The sequence below is a fragment of the Pogona vitticeps genome, chromosome 5 (assembly GCF_051106095.1).
Source record: "Pogona vitticeps strain Pit_001003342236 chromosome 5, PviZW2.1, whole genome shotgun sequence".
NCBI classification, from domain to species: Eukaryota; Metazoa; Chordata; class Lepidosauria; order Squamata; family Agamidae; genus Pogona; species Pogona vitticeps.
The window spans coordinates 156,513,309-156,536,553 of record NC_135787.1 but is presented as its reverse complement, the minus strand read 5'-3'; the positions used below and the strand labels follow the sequence as shown (position 1 = coordinate 156,536,553).

Sequence of the window (23,245 nt, the reverse complement as noted above, 5' to 3'; positions counted from 1 at the left end):
GAACCCTTTAGATGCCTATGTCTTTATCACAGCAATCTCTCAGCACTTATTAGTGGGTTTTTAATTTTTAAATTTCCTTAACAATGGAATATACATGCAATCTATTTAGCTAAATTGGAGAGGAGCAGAATACACCAAACAGGAGATCTGGTAACAGATCTGCAGCTAGACTTTTGCCATTTGTTAAACACTACTCACCAATTTGAGCTACATTTATCTGTGTTGAGAAAAAAAATGCATTATAAAGTCTTTCTCATACTAGAAATTCCTTGACCACTTCTTTACTTATCCCTCTGGGAACATAGCAGTCTGCCAGAGTTACTCTGATCTTCCTGGTGGTGGCTTGTACACCAACATATTCAGTGATTTTCCTGATTCTGCTTTGCTTGGAACATTTACTCCTTCTGGAAATGGCAGTGTTTGCATTCCAAACAGGTAGGAAGAAATATTTCAGTTAGTTTCCTGGGAGGCTACATATGTCAGTCAGGTCAGGAGTTGTGGTATTGAGGACAGATCTGTTGTGTTGAACACATCACCTAGTTTAGAGAATCTTACATTCCTCCCAGCATGGCTGTCTCTCTTGCAAATTGTGATTGTGCCTCTGATTCTTCTCAAAAGACAACACTAACTTCAAGAGCTAGCCTTGATCATATATATTAGGTGACCAAACCCACTCCAATGTCCTAATGTGTGATGAAGTAAACTGATCCATCTGGTTGTACCTGTGTGATGACATGGGTGGCTCATAACACTGGCACAGCATAACAGGTATGAATGCTGTGCTGACAGGTTTTATAACCTTTACTGAGACTCTGTTTCATTTACACAGTAAACCATATATTGCATGCCCTGAATGGAATTATTAGCCACAGCTATTAAAACACACCATGTAATAACTTGTTCTGTGGTGTACCTGTCTACTCATTCATTTTCTCCTACAGAAATGTCCCTTGTAGATTTCAGATATCCTTGCACTGATTCAGAAAAAAACTTTGTTGTGTTAGTTCCCAAAAACAGGAAATGCAAAACAGAAAATTATGGAGCTAACCTATACTTGAGTGTATTAGCAGTTCAGTTGCAAAAAAACTTTCAAGTTTGTTTAGAAAATAAATGTTGTGCTGCATAAATAATTATTAATACTTATAGATATTCCTTCTCTTACACTTACCTCAATATAGTTAACCTAGATCAAGCAAGTATGCATCTCTCTGCTACTTATATATGCTTAAAATAGAGATGTTAGTTTGAATATTCTACCTGTACTAGTTTGTGGATCAGCAATAGAAGAAGAATGGATACGTTTTTATGGTCAATTAAGATAGAATGGGATATGTATTTGATGCCTGTGGAGGGTCCCTCAAATAAAGAATTAAAAGAATTAGAACTATACTGAACTTTTTGTACCCATCCATGTTTTGCAGCTACAAAATAATAGTTACATTATTAAACCATTTAGTAACTATAAAACAGAAACAGTTGGTTCAAACACACAGAGAGACACATACACACCCTTCCCCCGACCTGCCTCAGCTTCCCACCTGCCATGTGGAGCCACCCCAGGAGGGCAGGCGGAACCACTGGCCCTCAGACTAGGGGCCAATGCAGTGCCCACCGCAGGGCCTTAGGTAAGCTAGAGACTCACCTTTCTCAAGCCACTTCTTGGAGATTGATAGCAGCATGGTATTTATTGAAGATTGATTGATTGAAACATTTGTTTATTTCTTTGTTTATTGGGGGGAGTATATAACCAAAACCATACTGCTCAGTTCTGTGCATTTCAAGGGAGAAGCGTAGTCTGTTTATGTAAAAGATGCACACCTGTCTTGAAGACTGTGTGAGAAAGTTATGATGAAATGATAAATAGGCAAATGATTGTGTTAATTAAAATATAAAGCTACGATCAAAGTGCATAATTCTTATTATCTAGTACTGAACTATATCCTGAAAAACTGGCTTTTGATTTCTGCAGCAGCAACATAGTACTGATATATAATCGGAAAGGAGGCATGGTGAGTAATAAAGATGGACAAATATTACGTAAGTGGAAATGGCCTGGAGCAGGAAAACTTGATGACCCAGTTATTATACAGGTAACATTTAATTATTTTTATTTGTCGTGCTTTTTAAAAAAAATGTTCTGGGAATTTTTACTTGAAAATTGTGAATCCTTGCTACAAGTTAAAACATTGCAATCTAATGTGCGCTCCTTTTCCTGTATCTCCCTAGGATCTGAGCCAGATGTTTTGCCTGCATGTGCTAATATACATAACAATATGTACCAGAATTTTAAAAACCACACACGCACAAAAATACCAGATAGGTTGAGAATAATGGCTATTTCCAGTTCTTCCAACCAGCATAGCAGAATTTACCCTTTCTTCCAATTTCTACAATTGTTTTAGATACAAGGCAATATCCTAGGCATATAGGAGAACTGTATCTAGAATGTAGGTATTGCAGAAGTTAATATTGTTGCTGTATATGTTTATAAAGTTCTAGCAAGTATTCTTTGACTCAATGTATTCGCAAAGGCTTTCACGGCTGGGATCTAATGATTGTGGTTTTTTCGGGCTCTTTGGCCGTGTTCTGAAGTTTGTTCAGCCAGTCACATTGTAAGGCATCGAAAAGAAACACGAATAATCAAGAGCCAGCAAACAAGTCTAATACATTGGAATGTTGTTTATGTTTAGTTTTATTTGTTGACAGGGTCATGTGATTTGTATTTTTATTTGTATGTCCCCTAGGTTTGTTTGTATCAGAGAAAGATAAGGTTTAGATACAGTGGTGCCTTGCATAGCGACGTTAATTCGTTCCGCAAAAATAGCTGTAGAACGAAAACGTCGCTATGCAATATTAAAAACTCACCGTTCTGCAAAGATCCTCCATAGTGTGGCCATTTCTGGTGCCTCTTAAGTGAGGAATCCATCCCAAAAAACAGTGGGCGGCCATTTTGTTTACCCGGTGGCCATTTTGAAACCGCTGATCAGCTGTTAAAAAATCATCGCTTTTCGATGATCGGTGCCCGAAACATCGCAAAGCGAAATTCCCCCATAGAGAACATCGCAAAGCGATTGCTTTTGCGATCACAAAAAATGTGTCGCAAAGCGATTTCGTTGTAAAACGAAGCGACTGCTATGCAAGGCACCACTGTATTGTGGCGGACAGCCCACGTATCATTCCTGTCAGGCATTTTACAGCTCTAATGCGGGAGCCTATGATAGGACAGGAAGGGCAGAGTCAAGGGAACTGGGAGTGCCAGAGAGGCAGTTAAGAGTGGGACAGGGAGGAAGTTAGGAAAAAGATGGTGAAGCGTTTAGACAGTTAGAGAGAAGACTGTGAAGCGGTTAGACAAGATATTAGACAGTTGGTTAGTTAGAGAACATTAAAGATAACTAGAATTACAAGGACTGACAGAATATATTGAGATCTTGATTAAAGCCAATGAATACAAGCAATCGTACATGTACAGTGGTGCCTCGCTTAACGACAACAATCCGTTCCAGGAAAATCGCTGTTAAGCGAAAACATCGTAAAGCAAAATTTAAAAACCCATTGAAACGCATTGAAAACCCTTCAGTACGTTCCAATTGGCTAAAAACTCACCGTCCAGCGAAGATCCTCCATACGGCGGCCATTTTCGGTGCCTGTATAGTGAGGAATCGATCCCTAAGCACAGCGGGGAGCCATTTTAAGCACCCGGCTGTTTTTGATCTTCGTAAAGCGAAAATCGGTTCCCGAGGCAGGGAACTGACCATCGCTAAGCGAAATTCCCCCATTTAGACCATCATTTCAAAAACATTGTCGTAAAGTGGATTTGTCATAATGCGGGGCAATCGTTAAGCAGGGCACGACTGTACTGAAATCCACGTTTAATGAATGAATGATAATAGAACACCCATGATTTTCCTTCTGTGATTCACTGATTTATCCTTAAATAAACCTTGTTTTATTTGGCAGCAAGAGTGTGAGACTCATTTTGATATATTGAGGATAATGTCCTCTGATGGCAACGAAAAAGGGAAAAAGAATAAGTCATGTCCGAAGGTGAACTTGTGTGATGGACAAAACACACAGGGGTCACTGGGGGTATGCGACAGATATGTACAGTGGTAGTAAAATTAATTTTTTCTGTAAAACTATTTCTTGAATAAAAAGATCTTACTAGAGACATAACATGAAACACTCTAAACTTTCTGATGTCAGGTCAACCTCTTCTGTGCCATCAAACAAACTTCATATAGGGAATAAGCATAAGGATGGAGGCTGAATGATTTGTATGTGGTAGAAAAGATACAGGGTTTTTTATTCCCTAGTTTGAATTGCTTCCTGAAGAAAACAGAACTAAAATGCAGTTTAGTTCTTTTATTGCCATAAAATAAGGAACAAGTTATAAATAAAACATGAATAGTTGCTCCAAGTTCTTCATAATTTAAACAAAAGAATGCCTCAGGAATAGTCACACAGAATCAAAGAATAAATAATCACAGTCTTCTTCTCACATAATCATGGGTCCGTCCCCCCCCCCCGCACATATTGTCTGAATTATGGAACATTTTTTTCAGTTTTGATGTTTTGGCATGAGTGCAAATGCTGACATAGTCAAGAACAAGTGGGAAATAACAGCAGGCTTGAGAGCCTCAAGGTTTGCTGAAGAACAAACTAATGTTTTGAGGGGAGAAGGCTGAGGAGAAAATCAAGACGGAGTATCTTTAGTGAGCATAGAATGATCACTGACTGACTGCTTGAGGGGGCATGGAGTTAAATAGGGCATTGTGACAAATGACATGGGTGACTGGCTGAGAAACCCAGGTGAGGCATGCTACCCTGCAACATTTTGCTTCAAGTCACATTTGTGGCTTTCTGTTTTCATTTGAAAATACTCATTTAAATAATACTTATTTATTTTATCTTACTCTAGGTAAACAAGTACATCACTGTGAGGATTGCAGGACGCTTTGCTGTTTCTTTGATTTACAAGTGGCAGCATGAAAGCGTACGCTTGTCTTTGTCAACCTCACAAGGCGTGGCTGTTCCACAGTTAGAAAGTCTGGTACGCAGCAAGAGCTTATTACCTAAACCGCACAACCTGCCAGTCAGTCTCCAGCCTGTTTGACTTCAGACACTGAAGGCTCCATGTTTCTAATGTGGTAGAATTCTATTATGAAAGTGTTTGGGGAAAAGTAAAATATTTGTTGCAAAGTGACGTAAAAGGTGATAACAGAAAGAGAATGACAAGGTACCATTCCCATCTATAGGATCTCGTGCTCACAAAAGTTTGGGTATACAGGATATGTTACATTTCTGTTACAGAGAGTCTGTGTGATTACAGCTGTTAAAGTGCTGTTGGACATGGACTGGGAAGACTGGTTTCAGCTCCCTACTTAGTTATGAAGCTTATTGGATGTTTCTCTTATTGGATTGTCGTGATGATGAGATTAAGCCATATGTAATACCACCCTTACTGTGTAAAAGGAAGAAAGAAAAAAAATCAGGCTGAGCAGTCCACCTTGCCTATTTGCTGATTTTGCCACTGCAAACCATTATCAGGAGTGGATTGAAGCATCATGGGGAAGACCCAGATTTGGGGGGGGGGGGAACTGCTGCAGAATATCAGCTTGTCCCACAAAGTGTAAACCATGCAACGTAGGTTTTAAGCAGCTACTGCAGTACAGTCAGGAGGCAATCCATTCCTGTTTTATTGCATCATGTGCCGTCATTGAAGTCATGCAACTAGAGGCTTGTGGCAGTTTTAAGACTTTAGGTCTGGTGTGCAGTCCATCTCCCCAGACACACGAGTACAATGTTGAGGCTGCAGGTTTTATATAGAAAATGGCACCAGTTGTACGGTGGGGAGCAGGTGTAAGGAGATATGGAAGGTGGCAATTGCATTATTAACATTGGCAACAAACATTCAAAATGATGGTTTAATGAAACTCCAACCAATAAGTGTAGTAATCAGATAATGCAAAACATCTGTAAGCTAATCCACAATGGTTGGGCTTTAGCTTTTGAAGTGCTGAAGCAATAAAATCTAATTTTAGGGAAACATTAGTTGTGCTGAAATTACAGTTTTGCCAAAGAGACCAACTAACTACCATAGCTCTACGCATAACACAAATACAGTATTAGAAATGGCAACACACAAAGCCCAATTTTAGAACATTTCCAACGCTGGAACACTCTATCACTGATTTCAAAATATGCATGGTAGAAAAAAAAAGGAATATCAAGAGGAAATGTAAGTGACACAGCTGAAGTGAGCTATTTCCATATACTCTCATATCTGACTAGAGCTTTAAACAGAGATCAGGGCTTCTTGGCTTATTTAACACATGTTACTAGCCCACTTTTCACTCAGTTTGTGTGTGTCCAGAAGGTATTTTCTTTGGCAAACCTCTGATGTAGTAGAACAAGTTTTTCCTGAAATCAGAGCTAATTGCTTCAGTTCTTCAACTACCAAAGCTTATCCATTGTGAATTAGCTGACAGATGTATTTGCCTTTGCTTTTAGTTTTGCTATGCTTTCCGAAACAAATTAACATAGTTACCCCTTTGAAAATAAGAAGACTTGACACTTTTTGGCAGGGAATATCACGCCGTCCTTGTGCTCTGGAGGCAACAAGGCAACATGGCTTCCTTCAAAGCTGCATCTTACTGCCAGGAAAAGTTCCACCTGTTATGGTGCTTCCACCTGCTATGGTGTTCTCTCTTTGTTTTCTAGGACCAGATCTTCACAGAAGCTAAGGTGACATCTACATTGGCCAAAGGGTTTACTAAAACACACAGCAAAAAGGAGGAGGAAATAAATACATCTCTGAAAAAAAGAGTAAGTTTTAGTTAGAAGCAGAAAATTAAAACCAGTAAATGCAGTTTTTAAAGCTCAGTGTAGCAACCTGTTTTGTCTAATATGTTCCCCCATCCCTAGGCATGCACAACTGGGTTGGTGGAAAGGGATTTCCCTGCTCCTTTCTTCTCATGGCGGGTCCTCCAAACCATGATAAATGCTATAGGGGAAGCGAGGTGTCCTATGGGAGGGTGGGAAGGATTCCCCAACAGCTGGGCAGGGTGAACATATGGCTGATCTTGGATCCTGGTGTTTTATTTTTGTCCCTTGAAGCTGCTCTTGCCCTTTTGGTTCTGTTATTTCAGTTGCTGATCTGAAGTTGTGTTTTAAATTTGCTTTTTTTTTTGGTCTTATTCGCTATGTAATGGCTTTGAAAACTTTGTGCAAAATTCATTATGCAGATTTTGAAGTGAAACGAACAAGATGCACATTTTGTCTTACATTATTTTTGAAATATGAAATAGGGAAGTAATTACAGCATTTTTCTTTTGTTCAAAGCAGAAATAAATCAAGTTTTTTATGTTTTAAATTATGACATCTGGTTTTTTATTCTTATTGTCTCCACTTGTGATAAAGCCATGCTCACATCAAAGCTCATAAAGTAGTTAATTGCTGCACTGCAGCAACCCACATATTATCAGAATGTCAAGAGGAAGACAAGTCTGCTGGACCTGCAGTGGGGAACGTTTTGACGTCAACTCCAGGACTCTCTAAGCAGCATGACTAATTGTAAGGGATTCTAGGAGTGGTAGTCAAAATATCTAGAGGGCCAAAGGCTTCCTTCCCTTGGCTAGACAGTGCATATCTAGTATGTTTATTCAACATTCATGTTCCCTCACAGTCATGTATAAAATCTGTAGGGCTCTTTAAAAATATGGATTCTCATCTATAGCAATAAGTATAATTGCTCAGAAACTTGGCTTAAAGTTTATTTTATTTTCCTTTCTTTTGGCAAGGAAATATAATTCCCATTAGCAATTAACATTATTGTTTGGCCTCATGTGGGTGTAAGAATAGTGTTTCCAATATGCCTATGAAGTCATTGTTTAATTAAAACAATGGCTTCAATTGTAAAAGATATTTAATCCTGTACACAAGATGTGGTGGTGTGATATTCCATTCACTGAATGCCTGAACTTCACTAGCTCCACAGGATTTCAGTAGTTAAAAAGTAAGATTTGGAATTTTCAGGGCAGATAGCGATGAGAAACAACAGAGGAATGCATACATGTAATTTTCTACATTTTTTCTTCCAAATTTATGACATTTCCTCAGTATCAGCTAGCATACATTTCAAGATGTATGCTTCATTAAGGGTTTTAAAAAAAACTTTTATCCAATATGTTCCAAAGGGAGTGTAGCAAGGCTGAAAGTGTTAAAGAAATGGAAAATGTTTTAAAAATCCCATTAAGAGACTGTGTCAGGTAAATTTGTTTCATGGCCATCCTATATTCTTTAGACAATAGCAATGACAGACTTGTAGTCTTGAAAAAGCAAGGTAGCAAACTTATGTGGAACTCGTATCTCTATAACCATAAGCCTGTAGTTTCATTTGTATAAACTGGCACAAACCTCCGAACTAATGTTCATGCCCATCTCTAACTGGGATCCAAATGTATGCTTTGGTAACTCAAACCATTGGGATTTCATTTTCATTCCCCTCCTAATGTACCTTCATTGTACCAAAACAAATAAGCAAGTAAATTTCCAGAAGATTCCCCAGTATTCCAGATTAGGATTTTAGACTACCTGAGGGGCTGAAAGAGGGTAGGCTGCCAATTCTGACAGAAATAGTAGGATCCAGCAGAGGTACACTTTTGTATTTTGGCCATGGTCTCCAATATTACAGGTATAGTCATGATCCACGGATAATGGAAACGGCATCATTGTAGGTTTATTTGAGTACATGTATTGCCATGCCAAGCAGGAGGAAGCATTCATTAGGTGTAGTAACAAGTTGACTTCAGTTTACCTAATTCCTTTTTTTGAGAACTCATGGCAATCTGGATGAAACTTGATAAATATTTGTATTGTGTTTTGTGGTGTTTTTTTGTTTGTCTTTTCAAAGGTGAATTTATCAAAGGACACTAAGATTTCTGGAATTCCAGAAGAGAATTTAAGCTGTGACTTCAATGTTATGACAGAATTAAAAAAGCTGAGGCAGAAAATAAAGAATATCCTGGAACAGTGGATGGAATATTACCGGATAGCATTTGGTCAGTCTTTAATTTAGTGGCACAATATTGTAGGAGAATATTAACATTTACACTCTGTCAGCATTGAAATTATATTGTAATTACATGCGAGTAAGTACAGTTTACACTTGTGGGTTCTCATAATGAGGAATATAAGTATTTATATAATCAGTGTAAGCATATTAGTACAGTTAAAGAGTGAGCCTAAATGTTGGTGTTCAGATCCATGTGGTATAAATTTGATTCTGCATCTCCCTTGCAAAAGGATATTACAAAAGTGAACTCACATACTGTTTTGATTAGTATTTTCTTGTTATTTGGATTTTTTTAAAAAGGTAGTCTCTAACCTAAACATTGATTTGAAACTTTATTCATTTGCATGTTTGTGCAATACGTCCTGAAGTGTTTGTTATAGTTAGTGGCTTATTCATTTCCACTTGTGTATTTCTATTTATGGCCACGAGAGGCAGCAGATCTGGGCTGTCAACAGCAAATTATTTCTTATTTGTTTGTTGTTGCTGTAAGTTCACTGCAAGGGATGGAGAAAGAAGCTTGTCAGAAGTTACTTCAGGTGCAAAAGCTATATATATACTTTGTGTGTGTGTGTGTGTGTATACATATACATATATACATATATATACATACACACACACACATATATGTGTGTGTATATATATATATATATATATATATATATATATATATGTATGTATACACACACACACACACACACACACAAAGTATATATATAGCTTTTGCACCTGAAGTAACTTCTGCATATATATATAAAACTTGTTTTCTTGTTTTCTTCTTCCACTGCCTTAGTTCCAGAACTTGTGATGGGGCAAGTGAGGAATACAGGCTTGCCAACGGTTTGTCACTTGCTCCAACATGCCTAGGTTGTGCAGTAAGTTGCATTGCTGAGCCTGTGACTGAGCAGCTGGCAAGATGGGGACAAAATGCTTCTCTGATTGCTCCTATACATGAATTTATTGTGGAGGGTACATTTCAGTTTGCTTTTGGTGCTTGTATTGTGGAATTGTGCACTCAGTTGACTAAATTCCACAGTCAGCCTGAATCAGGCTGAAGATCAAATCCTTGCTTCTGTTTTAATACCTGGGTTGACTTTGGCGGCGTACTGTATTTCAGGAATCAGCTTACCACATCTACACAAAAGCTCAACTTTCCCTCAGAGGGGTGGCAAAAAATGCAAAACACAACCTGCCTGTGCTTTCCTGGGGAAGAACAAAGGCTACGAGGCTGCTTTGTCACACAATCTTCCTCCTTTCTACTCTGCTACTCGCACCGGCTTAACACAAGACATGCCATCTGAGTCTTCCAGGTAAAAGCGGAGAAAGTCAAATGTGCCTCTGTCTACGTACCAAATGACTTTGCAACAAACAGCAAGCACTTCAGCATTCTGCAGATTATGTTTCTAAGGATCAGTTCCCTCCTTTATTCAGAACGGGCAGTTTCATATTTCTTTTCGGAAAGTCTAGAAGTACTTTAAAAAACACACACACACACACACATTTATACTGCAAAAGAAAAGAAATGTAGAAAAAAAATCAAAACAAGAGATGTGAGAAGACTGCAACATTGCTTCTCTGTTTCTAAAAGGCAGCTATAGTTGCTGGGGCCTGTTAACCGGGAATTGTGCTCTCTGGTTACATGGCTTTTGTGCCATACAATTGCTAGGCCTGAATGATAGGTTATCAGAGTGGAATGGCAACCACTTCGATATGGCTGAATCTTATATTGCTCTGCAAGTATGCCTAGCATGTGAAGTATACTCTTTGTATCTGCAAGAGATGAAAATGTATGAAATAGACTTTAGAAATGGGCTTTGTGCAACAGCAGAGGCAATCTCCAAACTTCAGAACAGTTGTTGTGTGTCTCTTTCTTTGGCATTTAAAGTTATATCATATGTGTGGTCATTGTCTCTTCCAGAGCTCCTCATTTACTGAGCAGCAGTTCAGAAATAAAGCAGGTAGACACTGCTCATAACAAAAAGTTTTCGCCAAAGCTTCCAAAAACAAGGTAAAGCTGAACATTACCCAGACTTTATGAACTACTTCAAATATTTGTTAAGACTTTTTATGTGTGACTTAAACCAATGTTTGGAAGACAGGTGAGAAAGCTTTCTTTGCTGCAAGGGCCCTATTGCCTGGCAGGCAACCTTCCAGGGGCAGATGCCAGGAGCTGGAAGAGCCAAAGGCAAAATAAGATGAGGCCACCCTCCACACCACTGGCCGTTCTCTCTCCCATGTTCTTTCACTGCCCTTCCCACCACACACACAATCCAGTAGTAAAACGTCATAAGAGTAGGCCCTTTGAATCAGTGGAGCTTACTTAAGTGTTGACTCTCAAATTTCAAATTTCCCATTGTGCCATGGGCTTACCCTGGTTGAAACTTACTACTGAATTTCAGCCAATATAAAGCAAAAGCAAGAAAGCAAAGCGTGCTGCTTATATACTGCCCCCATAGCGCTTCAAGCACACTCTGGGCGGTTTACAAGTTAATTATGCAGGCTACACATTGCCCCCCCAGCTGAGTCAACCTTGAGCTGGCTACCTGGGATTGAACCCCAGGTCGTGAGCACAGTTTGGGCTGCAGTGCAGCGGTTTAACCACTGCGCCACGAGGCTCCAATATAGCATGAATATGGCCAGGAAGAAGAAAACTATGCCAGGCATAGGAGGCAACAAGGAAGAAAACACAAAGAGGAGGTGGGAAAAAGAAGAGAAGGAGCTTTCTTTTCTCTTTTTTGAAAAAACAACAACAAATGAGCAGCTACAGTTAATGGCAAAAAACAACACCTGGAGCACCGTCAAAGAAAAAACTGCGCTAGAGAAAAAATGCATAGAGAAACTGTGAAGATGAATAATGGTGGACAATTGAAGTAACTTGAGAGGAATATTATTTTGCAGTGGGCTTTTGGATCAATTGGAAAGCAGATACCTTGTCAGGAAAATAGGATAGGTGTAAACTCATAAACCTTTCTTTCAGCCCTTCCTCCTTGTGCTACGTACGGCTCTCTCTCATGTTGCAGGTCTTCCATGGCACAGTCTTTAGCCCACACCGCCTGCCCCGTGGTCCTTCAAAGAAACATGCTGGGAGAGGAAGCCAAGATATGTAGGTGCAGCAACCATCAGATTCCATCTGTGACCGACCTGGAGTATGACCACCTGATTAACAACCAGGCATCTTCTCCAGAGCAAATCACTGTGGTCTGGGTGACGGCATCGCTGGGAGCAGCAAATTATGACCCTCGGATGGATGAGCACCTTGAGCAGCTCTATGAGAGGAAGAACAAGAACAGGAGTATGCCTTGCACCCAGGTGGGCCTTTCTCAGACTTGGCTGGGGCAGAAGCAGGAATGGGTATTTTTGACTTCCAACAAGTACAGATTAGAGAGCTTGGACTTCTTTCTGCCCAGTCTGTAGAATTACATGATAATATAGGGCAACCCTTTGTGGGGCTCCTCAAAACTGAATCCTATCCAGTTTCATGGGACTTATTCCCAGATGGATGGGTGTTGGGTTGCCCTGGGAAACTGAAAGGGAAACTTTATTCTGAGTGTACACTTTGTTTTCTTATATGTGCCAAATCTAAACTAGCACTAGTGATAGATTCATAAACATATTATTTGGTAAGGCAGATGTGTGGAATTATTCTGACAATTAGTAATGCCCCTCCCTAAGATAAATATGCTTGGGCCAGTTGCCAGCCTGAGTGGCAAAGAGCTGAATAATTCAATTTCTTTAATGCTGACTTGTTCAGTGGGAACACTGTGCTCTGGCAGCTGATGGAATGAGATTTATTGTGGGGCGGGTTTTCTCGTTGACCTTTTCCTGTAATTACATTGTCTTGGTTTCCCTAGGGTCGCCTGGACTCTTTTCGCCTGCTCAAATACGATATCAGCTCAGCAGATGAGTTTACAGGACACTGTGGTTCATTATTAGTGAAAAGGCATAATATTGCTCCTGGCATGGTTTTGGTAGGTTACACCTATCCTTCCTGTAATTCAGTGATGCAGGGAACTCCTCATACAGAAAGAGAGATGATGCTAGAGAGCACTCGTGTGTTTGAACTGTACACCTGACCTATGGAAACAGAGTGAAGCATGAACACTGTTCCTCGAGGAGACTGATGCTTCATAGTAAATCCAGTGTTCATATTCTAGGATGCAAAAATAAAAAATAAAAATAAAAAAAAACAACCCTGGAATATAGCAACCTACAGTATAAATGCAGAGAAACTATCATGTCAGAATAACCCAAGGAGGGAGCCATGTTAGTCTGTTGCAGCAAAAACAACAATATTTTAAAACTAATAAATTTGGTAGGCCCTGTAAGAGATACATCTGAAGAAGTGGTCTATGTTTGGGAAAACCTATGTAAATTTAAAGATGCCACAGGACTCTGTTGTAATGTCACAATTAGCCCAGCAGAGGGCCCTTGTGCACCTAGAGCGAGATACAGTATCACAATAACCTACTTTTTAAAAAAACACTTCCATTTTGATCCCTTAGCCACTTTTCCTTTTTAGGGCTTAGATTATATTCAAAATAACTAAACCTGAAGCACATCCAGTTCCAATCTAGTGAGGCAGGGGGTTCCAAATGGTACATATGTTTATCCATGGTTATTGTGACTATGCAAATACACTATGTTACTAACAGTACATACCAGTATAATGATAATAAAAGTCACTTCCCCTGCTTCTGCCATAAAGACAGACCTACAGCTGTTGAGACTGTCAACCAATCTAGCAATTTTGTGGTTTTCTGCAAATTAAAAATCTAGTGGGGAAAAAAAACCCTAAAGTAATGATTCCAACGTAACATTTAAAACTTAAGCAAATCTGTCATGCAGAGTTTGGAAAAGTTGCTTTTAAGAAACTACTCCTTGCCACACTGGCTAAGGGTCCTGAGGGCTATGACCCAAGAGAATAACTTCTAATTAAAGTGTTAAAATTAACATTGGAGGCTTAATTGTCAAACTGTTGAGTGGCTGTAGTACATATGTATGTTCTATGCTATACAGCAAATAGCACAGAATTCATTTGGTAGAAATTAGTTATGAACATTTGTTGCCTCTAAGAATTATATTCCAGTTCCTAACAGAGAATAATAATAATAAGATATATCTTAAAATATATTCCCTCTGCCAATACCCACAAGCCCAGGATGCTTTTGTAAGTTTTGCTACAGTTCCAAGACTAGATTTTGTTCTAGATAGCTTCATGAAGGTAATGTTTTAAGATAACTCCAGATATTGTTTATATTGCCCACTACATTAGCAGCTCCTGCCAATATGGTGGGCAATATCATCTTACTTTCACAGAGTAATAATCGTCCCTTTGTATGATGTTGCAAGTTAAGGTTCTTGCAGAGTTAGAGATTATTGCTAGATATCAAAATCTGTCAACCTCAAAAAAGAATAAATATTATCATTTGTCCTTGTTTTCATTTTATTGGGGAGTCTCCACAGGTGCATTTCCAGGAATTGGGAGTTTCCGTCACTTGTGGAAACAAAATAGGGTCATCTCTTCCCCCCCCCCCAATCCCTGCAGTCCTTCACACAGCCCAGAGACCTGACTTAAGGGCTGGTGAACCCTTCCAAAGTGGGGTTAGTTTCAGGGAGGGAGAGAGTGCGCTGATACTATCAGGAGCATAAAACCGGATTTATCAATGGAAATCAATAAGAATTTTGGGTGAGTACACAGAATTGTTTTGAATCTATGTTGTGCCTATTCATATATTCTGTTCTTATATTTTGATAGTCAAATCACATTGAAAGACAACTCAAATCATAAAAAATATTAATATGGGCTTTCCCCCTTTTGAGTTCCACTTCTTGATTTTGTTGAAGTTTGAAGGAGTACCTAAATAGGTTGTGATTACTTTTCTAGTTTTAGTCATAATGAAAGACTGTTTTACACTCTTAATGTTTGCCATGACCCTAGAACTTTCTCTCTTAACCTTTGTGAAAGATGCATGTCAGATTTATTGCTGTTCCCAAAAGTAAAATAAAAATAGTTGATAGCACCCAGACTGATTAGCTTGATAGTGTTGTAATGTAAATGATTAGCTTGATAGTGTTGCAAATAATCATTATTAAATTGTCTTTAACAATGCAGGAGGTTTTTCTACAATATTAAATAGGGGGATGCTCGATTGTATCTCTGTACAAATATGGGTGCTTAAATTAAAGAAACTAAATAGGAAGAACTAAGGGGTCAAAAGGCATTTATCATTTTAAAACACTGGAAAAAAATCCTAAGCCATTACTTATCTATTCAGATATTCAAGACAACTGAATCCAGGAAATCTCTGCAAAATAGAATGCTCTTTTAGCAAATAGAGAATATTATAGGTGATTTCAGATTATAACAATAGCTTGTTGAAACAGATTAAATGAATCATGAAAGAACGACATAATATATAGTAGGTAGTTACTACTGCTTTGGAAATATTGTGTGTTGCTATTTTTACATTTCCTTGTGGCCATGATTGATAGAATGTGGGCAGAAATTAAGGGGAATAGTACAATTTAGTGGTGTCACTTTGTTGTTTGTATCCTCACTTGATCACAGCTGCCACCACCATGAGCATATGTGTAAACATTGATGACATAGAATGAGCACTGAGGAAGTTAGTGGTGATCCTCAAAGGTTCACACTGTAACAAATCTGTTAGTCTCTAAGTTGTGACAATATTTTGTCCTTTGCTTTTCGGCATCTCTTGTTTCACAATTTCCACCCTTTTAATTTTGTCAGCATGCTCTGACAGACAACACTCTGGAAACTGTTATAAATTCAACGTGGTTTAATATACTAGAAAGCAGAAGATACATGTTAAGATTACCTTCTGTTTGTAACAACAGGCTATGATTGTTCTACCCAGAAGCACTGATGGCCACTTCTGGTTGTGGGTTCATCTCCCCAATTTACCACTTTTTTGGTAGGCTGGCCAGCATCCTGAGGAATCATAGAGAAAAAACTTTATCACTAGACCTGTTGATGTTGTGAAACCCCCTCCCCAAATCAAGGGGAATGGTGTTTTTTTTAAGTTGCCAGTCAGATTTTTAGAACTGTGATAGCATAGTCTGAAACAGAGTTTAATTGGCAGAGATAATTTCTAGTGAAGGAGCAGTGATGATAGTAAGGATATTGAAGGCTTTGACTTCTTGTCTTCCAGCAATCTGGGCTCACACTAGAAGTGAAACAGTAACAGAAAAGGCTGTCTCAAAGGAGAGATTGTAGGGGGAAAATAGCCAGTGGAGAATTTAAGGACCTTCTTCACATTACTTTTTTTTGCTGGTAATAACACACCCTGAACATTTTGCCCCTTTCTGGCAGCAACTTGTTTTAGAAATCACATATATTCCCATCCTCAATTAGAAAGCCCACTTATCTTCCTTGTTTTTCACATGAACATTCAGGGGAAAAACCCCAGTTAATCCACCCCCCTTACAAGCCCTTATTTTGGTGGGCCAATAAAAGCATTACCCTAACCTAGTGCTTCCCAACCTTGGATCTCCAGATGTTCTTTGACTACAACTCCCAGAAATCTTGGCTACCATTGCTATTGGTGACAGCTTCTGGGAGTTTTAATTCAAGAACATCTGGGGACCCAAGGTTGGGAAGCATTGCCCTAACCTGTTCTTGCACTAATACCCAAATTACTTGGTGATCATTTTAGGTGTCAACCCAAATGTCATTTTTCCGAGTTATTTATTCTGCTTGCATTCTGGTCTTTATTTTCAACAGATGTATATTCAAGGAAAGCTACTCTTTGCCAACTATATTTTCAATGGATACAGCAAATCAGCAAAAGACCTACAAAAACAAATTGCCATAACCAGGAGCAGCTATAACAGGGGCTGTTATTTACCTACTGATTATAGATTCAGGTATTATCTCTACATAGGCATTCTTGTGGTCCACAGTTTCTATGCCCCAAAATTTTAAATATGGATTTTAATATATTATGGTTCCAGTGCCATATCTGAAATATGCCATAATCGAAATGTATCATATTTGAAATGTGGCATTGGAGGAGAGCTTTATGGATAGTACCATGTACTGCCAGAAACACCAAGAAATAAATTCTAGATTAAATCAAGGCTGAACTCTACAGAAGTGAAAATGACAAAACTGAATCTATTGTACTATATCCTTAAGACATGAGCCACTGGTAAAGACAATAATACTGGGGAAAGTTGAAGGCAGCAGGAAAAGAGTGCAAATGATGCCTGCACAGATTGGTTATGGTTTAGAAATATTATTTTCTTTTTCCCTTAGAAAAAGGATAGCAAACTAGCTTAATAATCATATGTGCAGTTCTCAAACAAGTTTTTCATTAGGATTGCAGGCTTAATTTGGTAAATTATAACATACATGAGAAATGTCTAACTAGTATTGGGTGTCTTGTGTCTGCATCTTTGGAGGTTCTTAATTTTAATGAGTGACTTTATTAGGGAATGACAGCAAACTGAAGGTTTATGGCTGCAACTGACAAAAGCAAACAACTGTATAGTTTGGCACTAAGGGGAATGAGTCTTCAGCTCACATACATTATCCTCATCTCCTCTGACACAGTGATTAAGTTAGAAAGATTTGCTTCAGTTTTTAACTTAATTATTAGGTAAAAAGAATTTTCATTTCATCAGGCTCCCACCCCCAACCCAATACAAGACAGTGAGCTTCTGGACAAAAAGGAGGGATCTATTTTAAGTATGGCTTGTTGGAGCACATCTGAATATGGATTTTATTATTTATTTATTTTATTTATTTATTTAATTTATATGCCGCCCACTCTACCCAGAGGTCTCTGGGTGGCTTACAATAATTAAAATTCAGTACAATAAAATGATTAAAATACAATTAAAATACAATTAAAATACAATTAAAATTGCCATCATCAGGACCCACAGTTGTTATTTCAATTAAAAGCCTTCTGGAACAGGAAGGTTTTGACCTGGCGCCGAAATGTCGTCAACGTCGGCGCCAGACGGATTTCAGTTGGGAGGGCGTTCCATAGTTTGGGGGCAGCTGCCGAGAAGGCCCTTTGTCTACAAGCCATCCCTCTTACCTCTTTGAGGGATAGCTCTTTCAAAAGGGCCCCCTGGCTAGATCTTAACTGCCGGGTAGGCTCATATGGAAGGAGGCGGTCCTTCAAGTATCCAGGGCCCAAGCCATTTAGGGCTTTATATGTCAAAACAAGCACTTTGAATTGGGCTCGGGCAGCAACTGGTAACCAATGTAAATTGAACAGAATCGGCTTGATGTGATCTCTAGCGGCTCCACCACTCACCAGCCGCGCAGCTCGATTCTGGACCAGTTGCAGTCGCCGGACCGTCTTCAAAGGCAGCCCCACGTAGAGCGCATTGCAATAATCTATACGAGATGTTACCAGTGCGTGTGTAACTGTCATGAGACTCCGCTTGTCCAGGTAGGGCCGCAGCTGGTATAATTTCCGCAGCTGAAGGAAGGCGCCTCTGGCCACCGAGTCCACCTGGGCTTCCAAAGTTAGACTGGGGTCCATATTATGGTTGCAGTACCATATTGGAAATATATATCTGAAATGTGGTGTTGGAAGAGATATATGCTATGCATAACCCCAAGTAAATAATAATTACATGCTATCAATTCCAATTTATGACAACCTTTTCCAGGGTTTTTTAGATAGAGTACTCAGAAGTAGTTTACTATTCCTTTCTTCTCAGAGAAACCTGGGACTGTACAAGTTGTCCAGAGCTGTCTCTTCTGCCAAGAGGCAACGGTGGGAAACTGAATTCTCAACATCTGGCTTCACAGCTGTATAATCAACTCACTGGCCAAAACCATCTTGCCTAGTTATGTTAGTGTAACCCAAATGGTGTAACATCTGGAGGTGAATTGTATCTTTGTGGACACTGTTGCAGATGTCTTGCTACTCAGTGTTTAACAGATACTGTCCACAAAGATTCCTTAACTTGAGACAAGACCCTTCCAGAAGTTATGCCTTTTGCATAGATAGCAACACAAGAGGATTTTGGCCACTGAATAACGTTTCAATAACCACTTTATATGGAAAATAAGTACATATGGCAAATCATAACAGGAAAATTGCTACATCCAAACCTTGTCAGATTTGTGCTGACCACTAAAACCTCACGTTCGCATTGATCCTTTAGTCCACTATAAACCAAAAGTAGTTTAAGCAAGTGATCTGAATACAAAAATTGCTCTTGTGATATGTTGGATAAAAATAAGAGAGTTGAGATACTGAAGTTTAAAGTGGGAGCATGCGCTAATGACCACCAAAAAGCAGATCAGTTGTCATTTCAGCATATCAACCACTTTTCCATGCTCTCTGTGTGATCAAAAGCTTTCTCAATATAGGAATGGAAAAGAAATCTGAACCTTTTGTAAATGCTGAGCCAGAGAATTGTGATTCTTCTGGGATAAAATGTGTGGATTGAAGTGGCATAAGTTTTGTATAAAACTATATTAGTGAGAAGTGCTCGTAAAAAATGAATTTGACATCATCAGACAACAGAAAGAAGAGATAAGTAGAGCTTTTAATGAGAGGAAGGAGAAATTCAGAAAGTCATATAAAAGTACAGTTTATAGAAGTCAAGCACTTTAAGAATAGAGAAGTTCAGAAACAATAAAGACATTTTTACATGTTTACAAGCTACAATCTTAAGTCTTCATATGTATTCATACATTCTTGTTAGCATAGGAAACAAGTATAATTCCTTGCACAGGAAAGACTGACAGTTCACATTGGAAGAATTATCCTCAAAGCATAATTGTATTTGCCTGTACACTTTGACAAAAGTGTCAAACATTTGAAACTAATACAGGAAGATGGAAAAGTAAAAAGCTTGTAAGCATCAAATCAGGCCAAGAGGTGTGATTAAAAGAAGCCAGAAAGTGTACTTTAATTTCATGAAACATGTCATATAAAATAAGCAGCCAAGCTCAACACAATATAGATTCACCTACTGTTTGAGTTTCAGTTTATTATGGCCGAAGACCAGAAAATTAAACAGAGTACAGTATACTGAAAATGGCTTGCCCTTCTGTGTGAAATCTCAGCAACAAACTATTCCTCCCCAGCAGCATTATGTTGTCATAATTCAATGCTAAATTCCACTCTTAACAGAGAGGTTCCTCAAAAGTCACATTCAGGTGAGAAATTTGACAAGCAATCGCACAGGTTTGGTTTTGTTCCCTCAAGCAAGGGAAAATTTGCTCCTTTCCCATGACCATAGAGGCCAACACAGTCTGAGACGCAGTGTACAGATTTTTTCCCTACCTTACAGAGTTGACTCACTTTAATTGTCATAGCTCCATCCTAAGGAACCTTGGCATTTGTTGAGGTGTTTAGAAACCTCTGCCATAGTGTGAGACAAACTACTTTTAAAAGTACAATAGAGGTCAGACTGCTACCTTTGCTGGCAAACTAAGGATGGAAGGCTGTGTACCTATCTTCTATGAACTGTGGTTTGGAGAGCACATTAAAGCTCACCAGCTGATATTTCAAAGTATGGTACCTCACCAAACCAAAATGCTGAAGATTTCATGGACGGAGACATGGCAGTTACAGTGATACCAAACTTCATGTATTGTACATACATAGTAAGAAACTGTATTTTAAAGGTATGATTCATTTTTAGATTTGCCTGCAATATTGTGTTTGCCAGAAAAGGTGCCACCACAGCCAATCCTTTGTACCTTTAAAAGATACCTGTGACATCTCCATAGGAACAAGCATCAAAGAGGATTATATATTCTGGTGTTACCAATGTTCTTCATTTTTGTGAGCTGCCGCTGGCTGTTCTTTATTGATCAACCCCTAGAGTTCTTGGCTAACAATCTTTTCATTTAGTGTGATAAGCACTCTCTGCAGAGGCCTGGAAACAAGTTATGGTGGACTGCTGCAGAACTATTAATATTGCAACTGAATCAAGATGTCCAGTGGAGTTACTGCATGAGGAAAAATAATACACACTTAGTCTTACTTCAGTTCGGCAGGTATATAGACAGGAATAACCAATGTTCATTAGTAAAGTGCCCGCCACAGTGAGCCAGCACTGTACACTGCATAAACTAGCTATTGCCAAAATAATTCAGTGAGAAATTCATCTTCAGAGGAAAGTCAAGTTATAAACAAGTATCTATATTAATAGACAAAAACTCTGCACTGCTGATAAAGCGTTAGTGTCCCCTCCTTCCTGTATATTGAAAAAAGGGTACCATTGTGTAGAAAAGTTGACAGTAAACAAAAAAATTGAGCTAGTGGAATAGTAAGTACAAAATGGAGGAACCTAAGGATCATCTATGAAAGAAATGTGTGTTGGAATAGTTCAGATAAAAGAACATGAAACTCTTTGGAAAGGGCTCCTCAAGGTGCCCTGTTGGGCTCCATCACATGAATGTTAGTTTCACTAGATGTGTGAAATTGACAAAGTTTAATTCACTTGGTGTCAAAGAGAAGGTTTTTACTTTGGTTGAGTCTGAGGAAGTGGATTTTAATGTTCAGTCCACATACTGAAATAAACTAGTCTTTACAGTGACTCAGCATTTTGCCTTTTTCTTCCTCTCCACCTCCTTAGTTTTCCAAAACCTTTGGATGCATAAAACATACAATAAAAGAAAAGCATTTACCAAGAGATTAATTGTTGATTGATGTATAAATGAATAATAAGTTTGCTAGTTATAAAGCAAAATGAAATGTGGGACTGCACATGACTGCCTTATTGTTCTTATAGACCACTCTAAAATTTGGACATGATCACACTAGGCTGCTACACAGGACAGTTGTGAGAGTGAGATCAAGTAGATTAAATGCTTTGAGGAAACAGAAAATAGTATCAATGAAAAGTATTTCCATTACCTGATATACTAGTTTAAAATACATGCATGCAACATTTACAGCTGTGAGAACAGCTAAAACAATCAATGGGCCAAATGAATCTTCAAGATCAAAAGCAAAACTAGAAATAGGCATTAAAGTTGCAAGAGCTGTTAAAAGGTGGAAAGGTATCCTATAGCCAGAAAGTACCAGCACTCCCAGTACCAGTTGACTAAGAACCTGACTGCTATGGCCCAATAAATACTGTACAAGAAACATGCACATAGTTGCATTGTTGAGTGAGAAGAAAGTCTCACTATTTTTACTGGGACTTACAACTAAATATATTTATTTATTGGATTTCTATCCCGCCCATCTAGACCAAAGGTCGACTCTAAATATCCATAGATAACAGCCTAAAAGATAAAAAAAATACAGTCCTTCAAACTCTAGATGAGTAAAATGTGCACTGGATTTTACACTCCCAGAATAAGTTATAGTTTGTTTTGTTTTTTGACAGCTAGGAATCTGACCTCTCAACTTCAAAAAATATAGCAAAATGATTTTCTGATTCTACAGCTAAGGCGAAACATTTTCCGGCCACAGGAGTATATAATGGTTATTTTAAACAAACTTTGTTATTAAGTATAAGGGGCAACATGGGATGGCAACATCAGAGTCAAAATGTTACTGTTCTGATATATATTATAGTTGCATCTGTGTTACAGTCCATCTTGATTTCTGTTATAGTTGCTGGTCTACTTTCATTATATTCCTTGTTTCTGCTTTCCATTTCTCTTGAAAACAGTCTGCAGAGTTATCCTGAATACACTGAAGCAACCATTTCAGATGATGTTTCAAGATGCATTTGTTATGCCATGGACAGGTAAGACAGATAAAAGAAATATCTTTTAGAATAAAAATTTCACAGATACAAAAATGATGAGCTGAGGCTTTTTGTCATTTTTCCTAGTGACTTCATAAGCACAGGAGGGTATTAAAAGCTTGTTGTTTTGAGACAACCCAAAACACAAACATGGGAGAAGAATTAAAGCCAATGATATATAAATACCATATGTGCATATTTTAAATAGCATGCATTCTTTGTTTTAGGCATGTCTACTTGCTCTGCCCCCAGTACAGGGTTAACTTAAAACTCAGAAACAGAAAATTGCTTGCTGGCCAGCTGTTTGCAGAGAATCATTAGCTCAAGACCATCCAGCATTCCCATAGTTAATAAACATCAGTGAAAGAAATGGCATGTACTCTAAAAACTGACATAGGTTTGTGTCCCATGCTGCAGAGCCAGTTGTTTTGAGCCTTCAGACCTTTTCAAACCTTTTCAAACACAATT

The 23,245-nt window shown here is 38.6% G+C and overlaps 1 protein-coding gene across 1 annotated transcript in view; it reads left to right on the top strand.

Annotated features, from left to right (window-relative positions):
* Window positions 1-23,245, top strand: part of LOC110091535 (uncharacterized) — a 39,021-nt gene that overhangs the window by 12,391 nt on the left and 3,385 nt on the right. Inside the window, exons 8-18 of the mRNA XM_020815693.3 lie at window positions 286-435; window positions 1,970-2,090; window positions 4,919-5,050; window positions 6,721-6,825; window positions 8,912-9,059; window positions 10,188-10,380; window positions 10,989-11,078; window positions 12,091-12,379; window positions 12,922-13,038; window positions 16,815-16,957; window positions 22,700-22,777. Coding sequence (XP_020671352.3) covers window positions 286-435; window positions 1,970-2,090; window positions 4,919-5,050; window positions 6,721-6,825; window positions 8,912-9,059; window positions 10,188-10,380; window positions 10,989-11,078; window positions 12,091-12,379; window positions 12,922-13,038; window positions 16,815-16,957; window positions 22,700-22,777 — 1,566 coding nt within the window. The remainder of the gene's footprint in view (window positions 1-285; window positions 436-1,969; window positions 2,091-4,918; window positions 5,051-6,720; window positions 6,826-8,911; window positions 9,060-10,187; window positions 10,381-10,988; window positions 11,079-12,090; window positions 12,380-12,921; window positions 13,039-16,814; window positions 16,958-22,699; window positions 22,778-23,245) is intronic.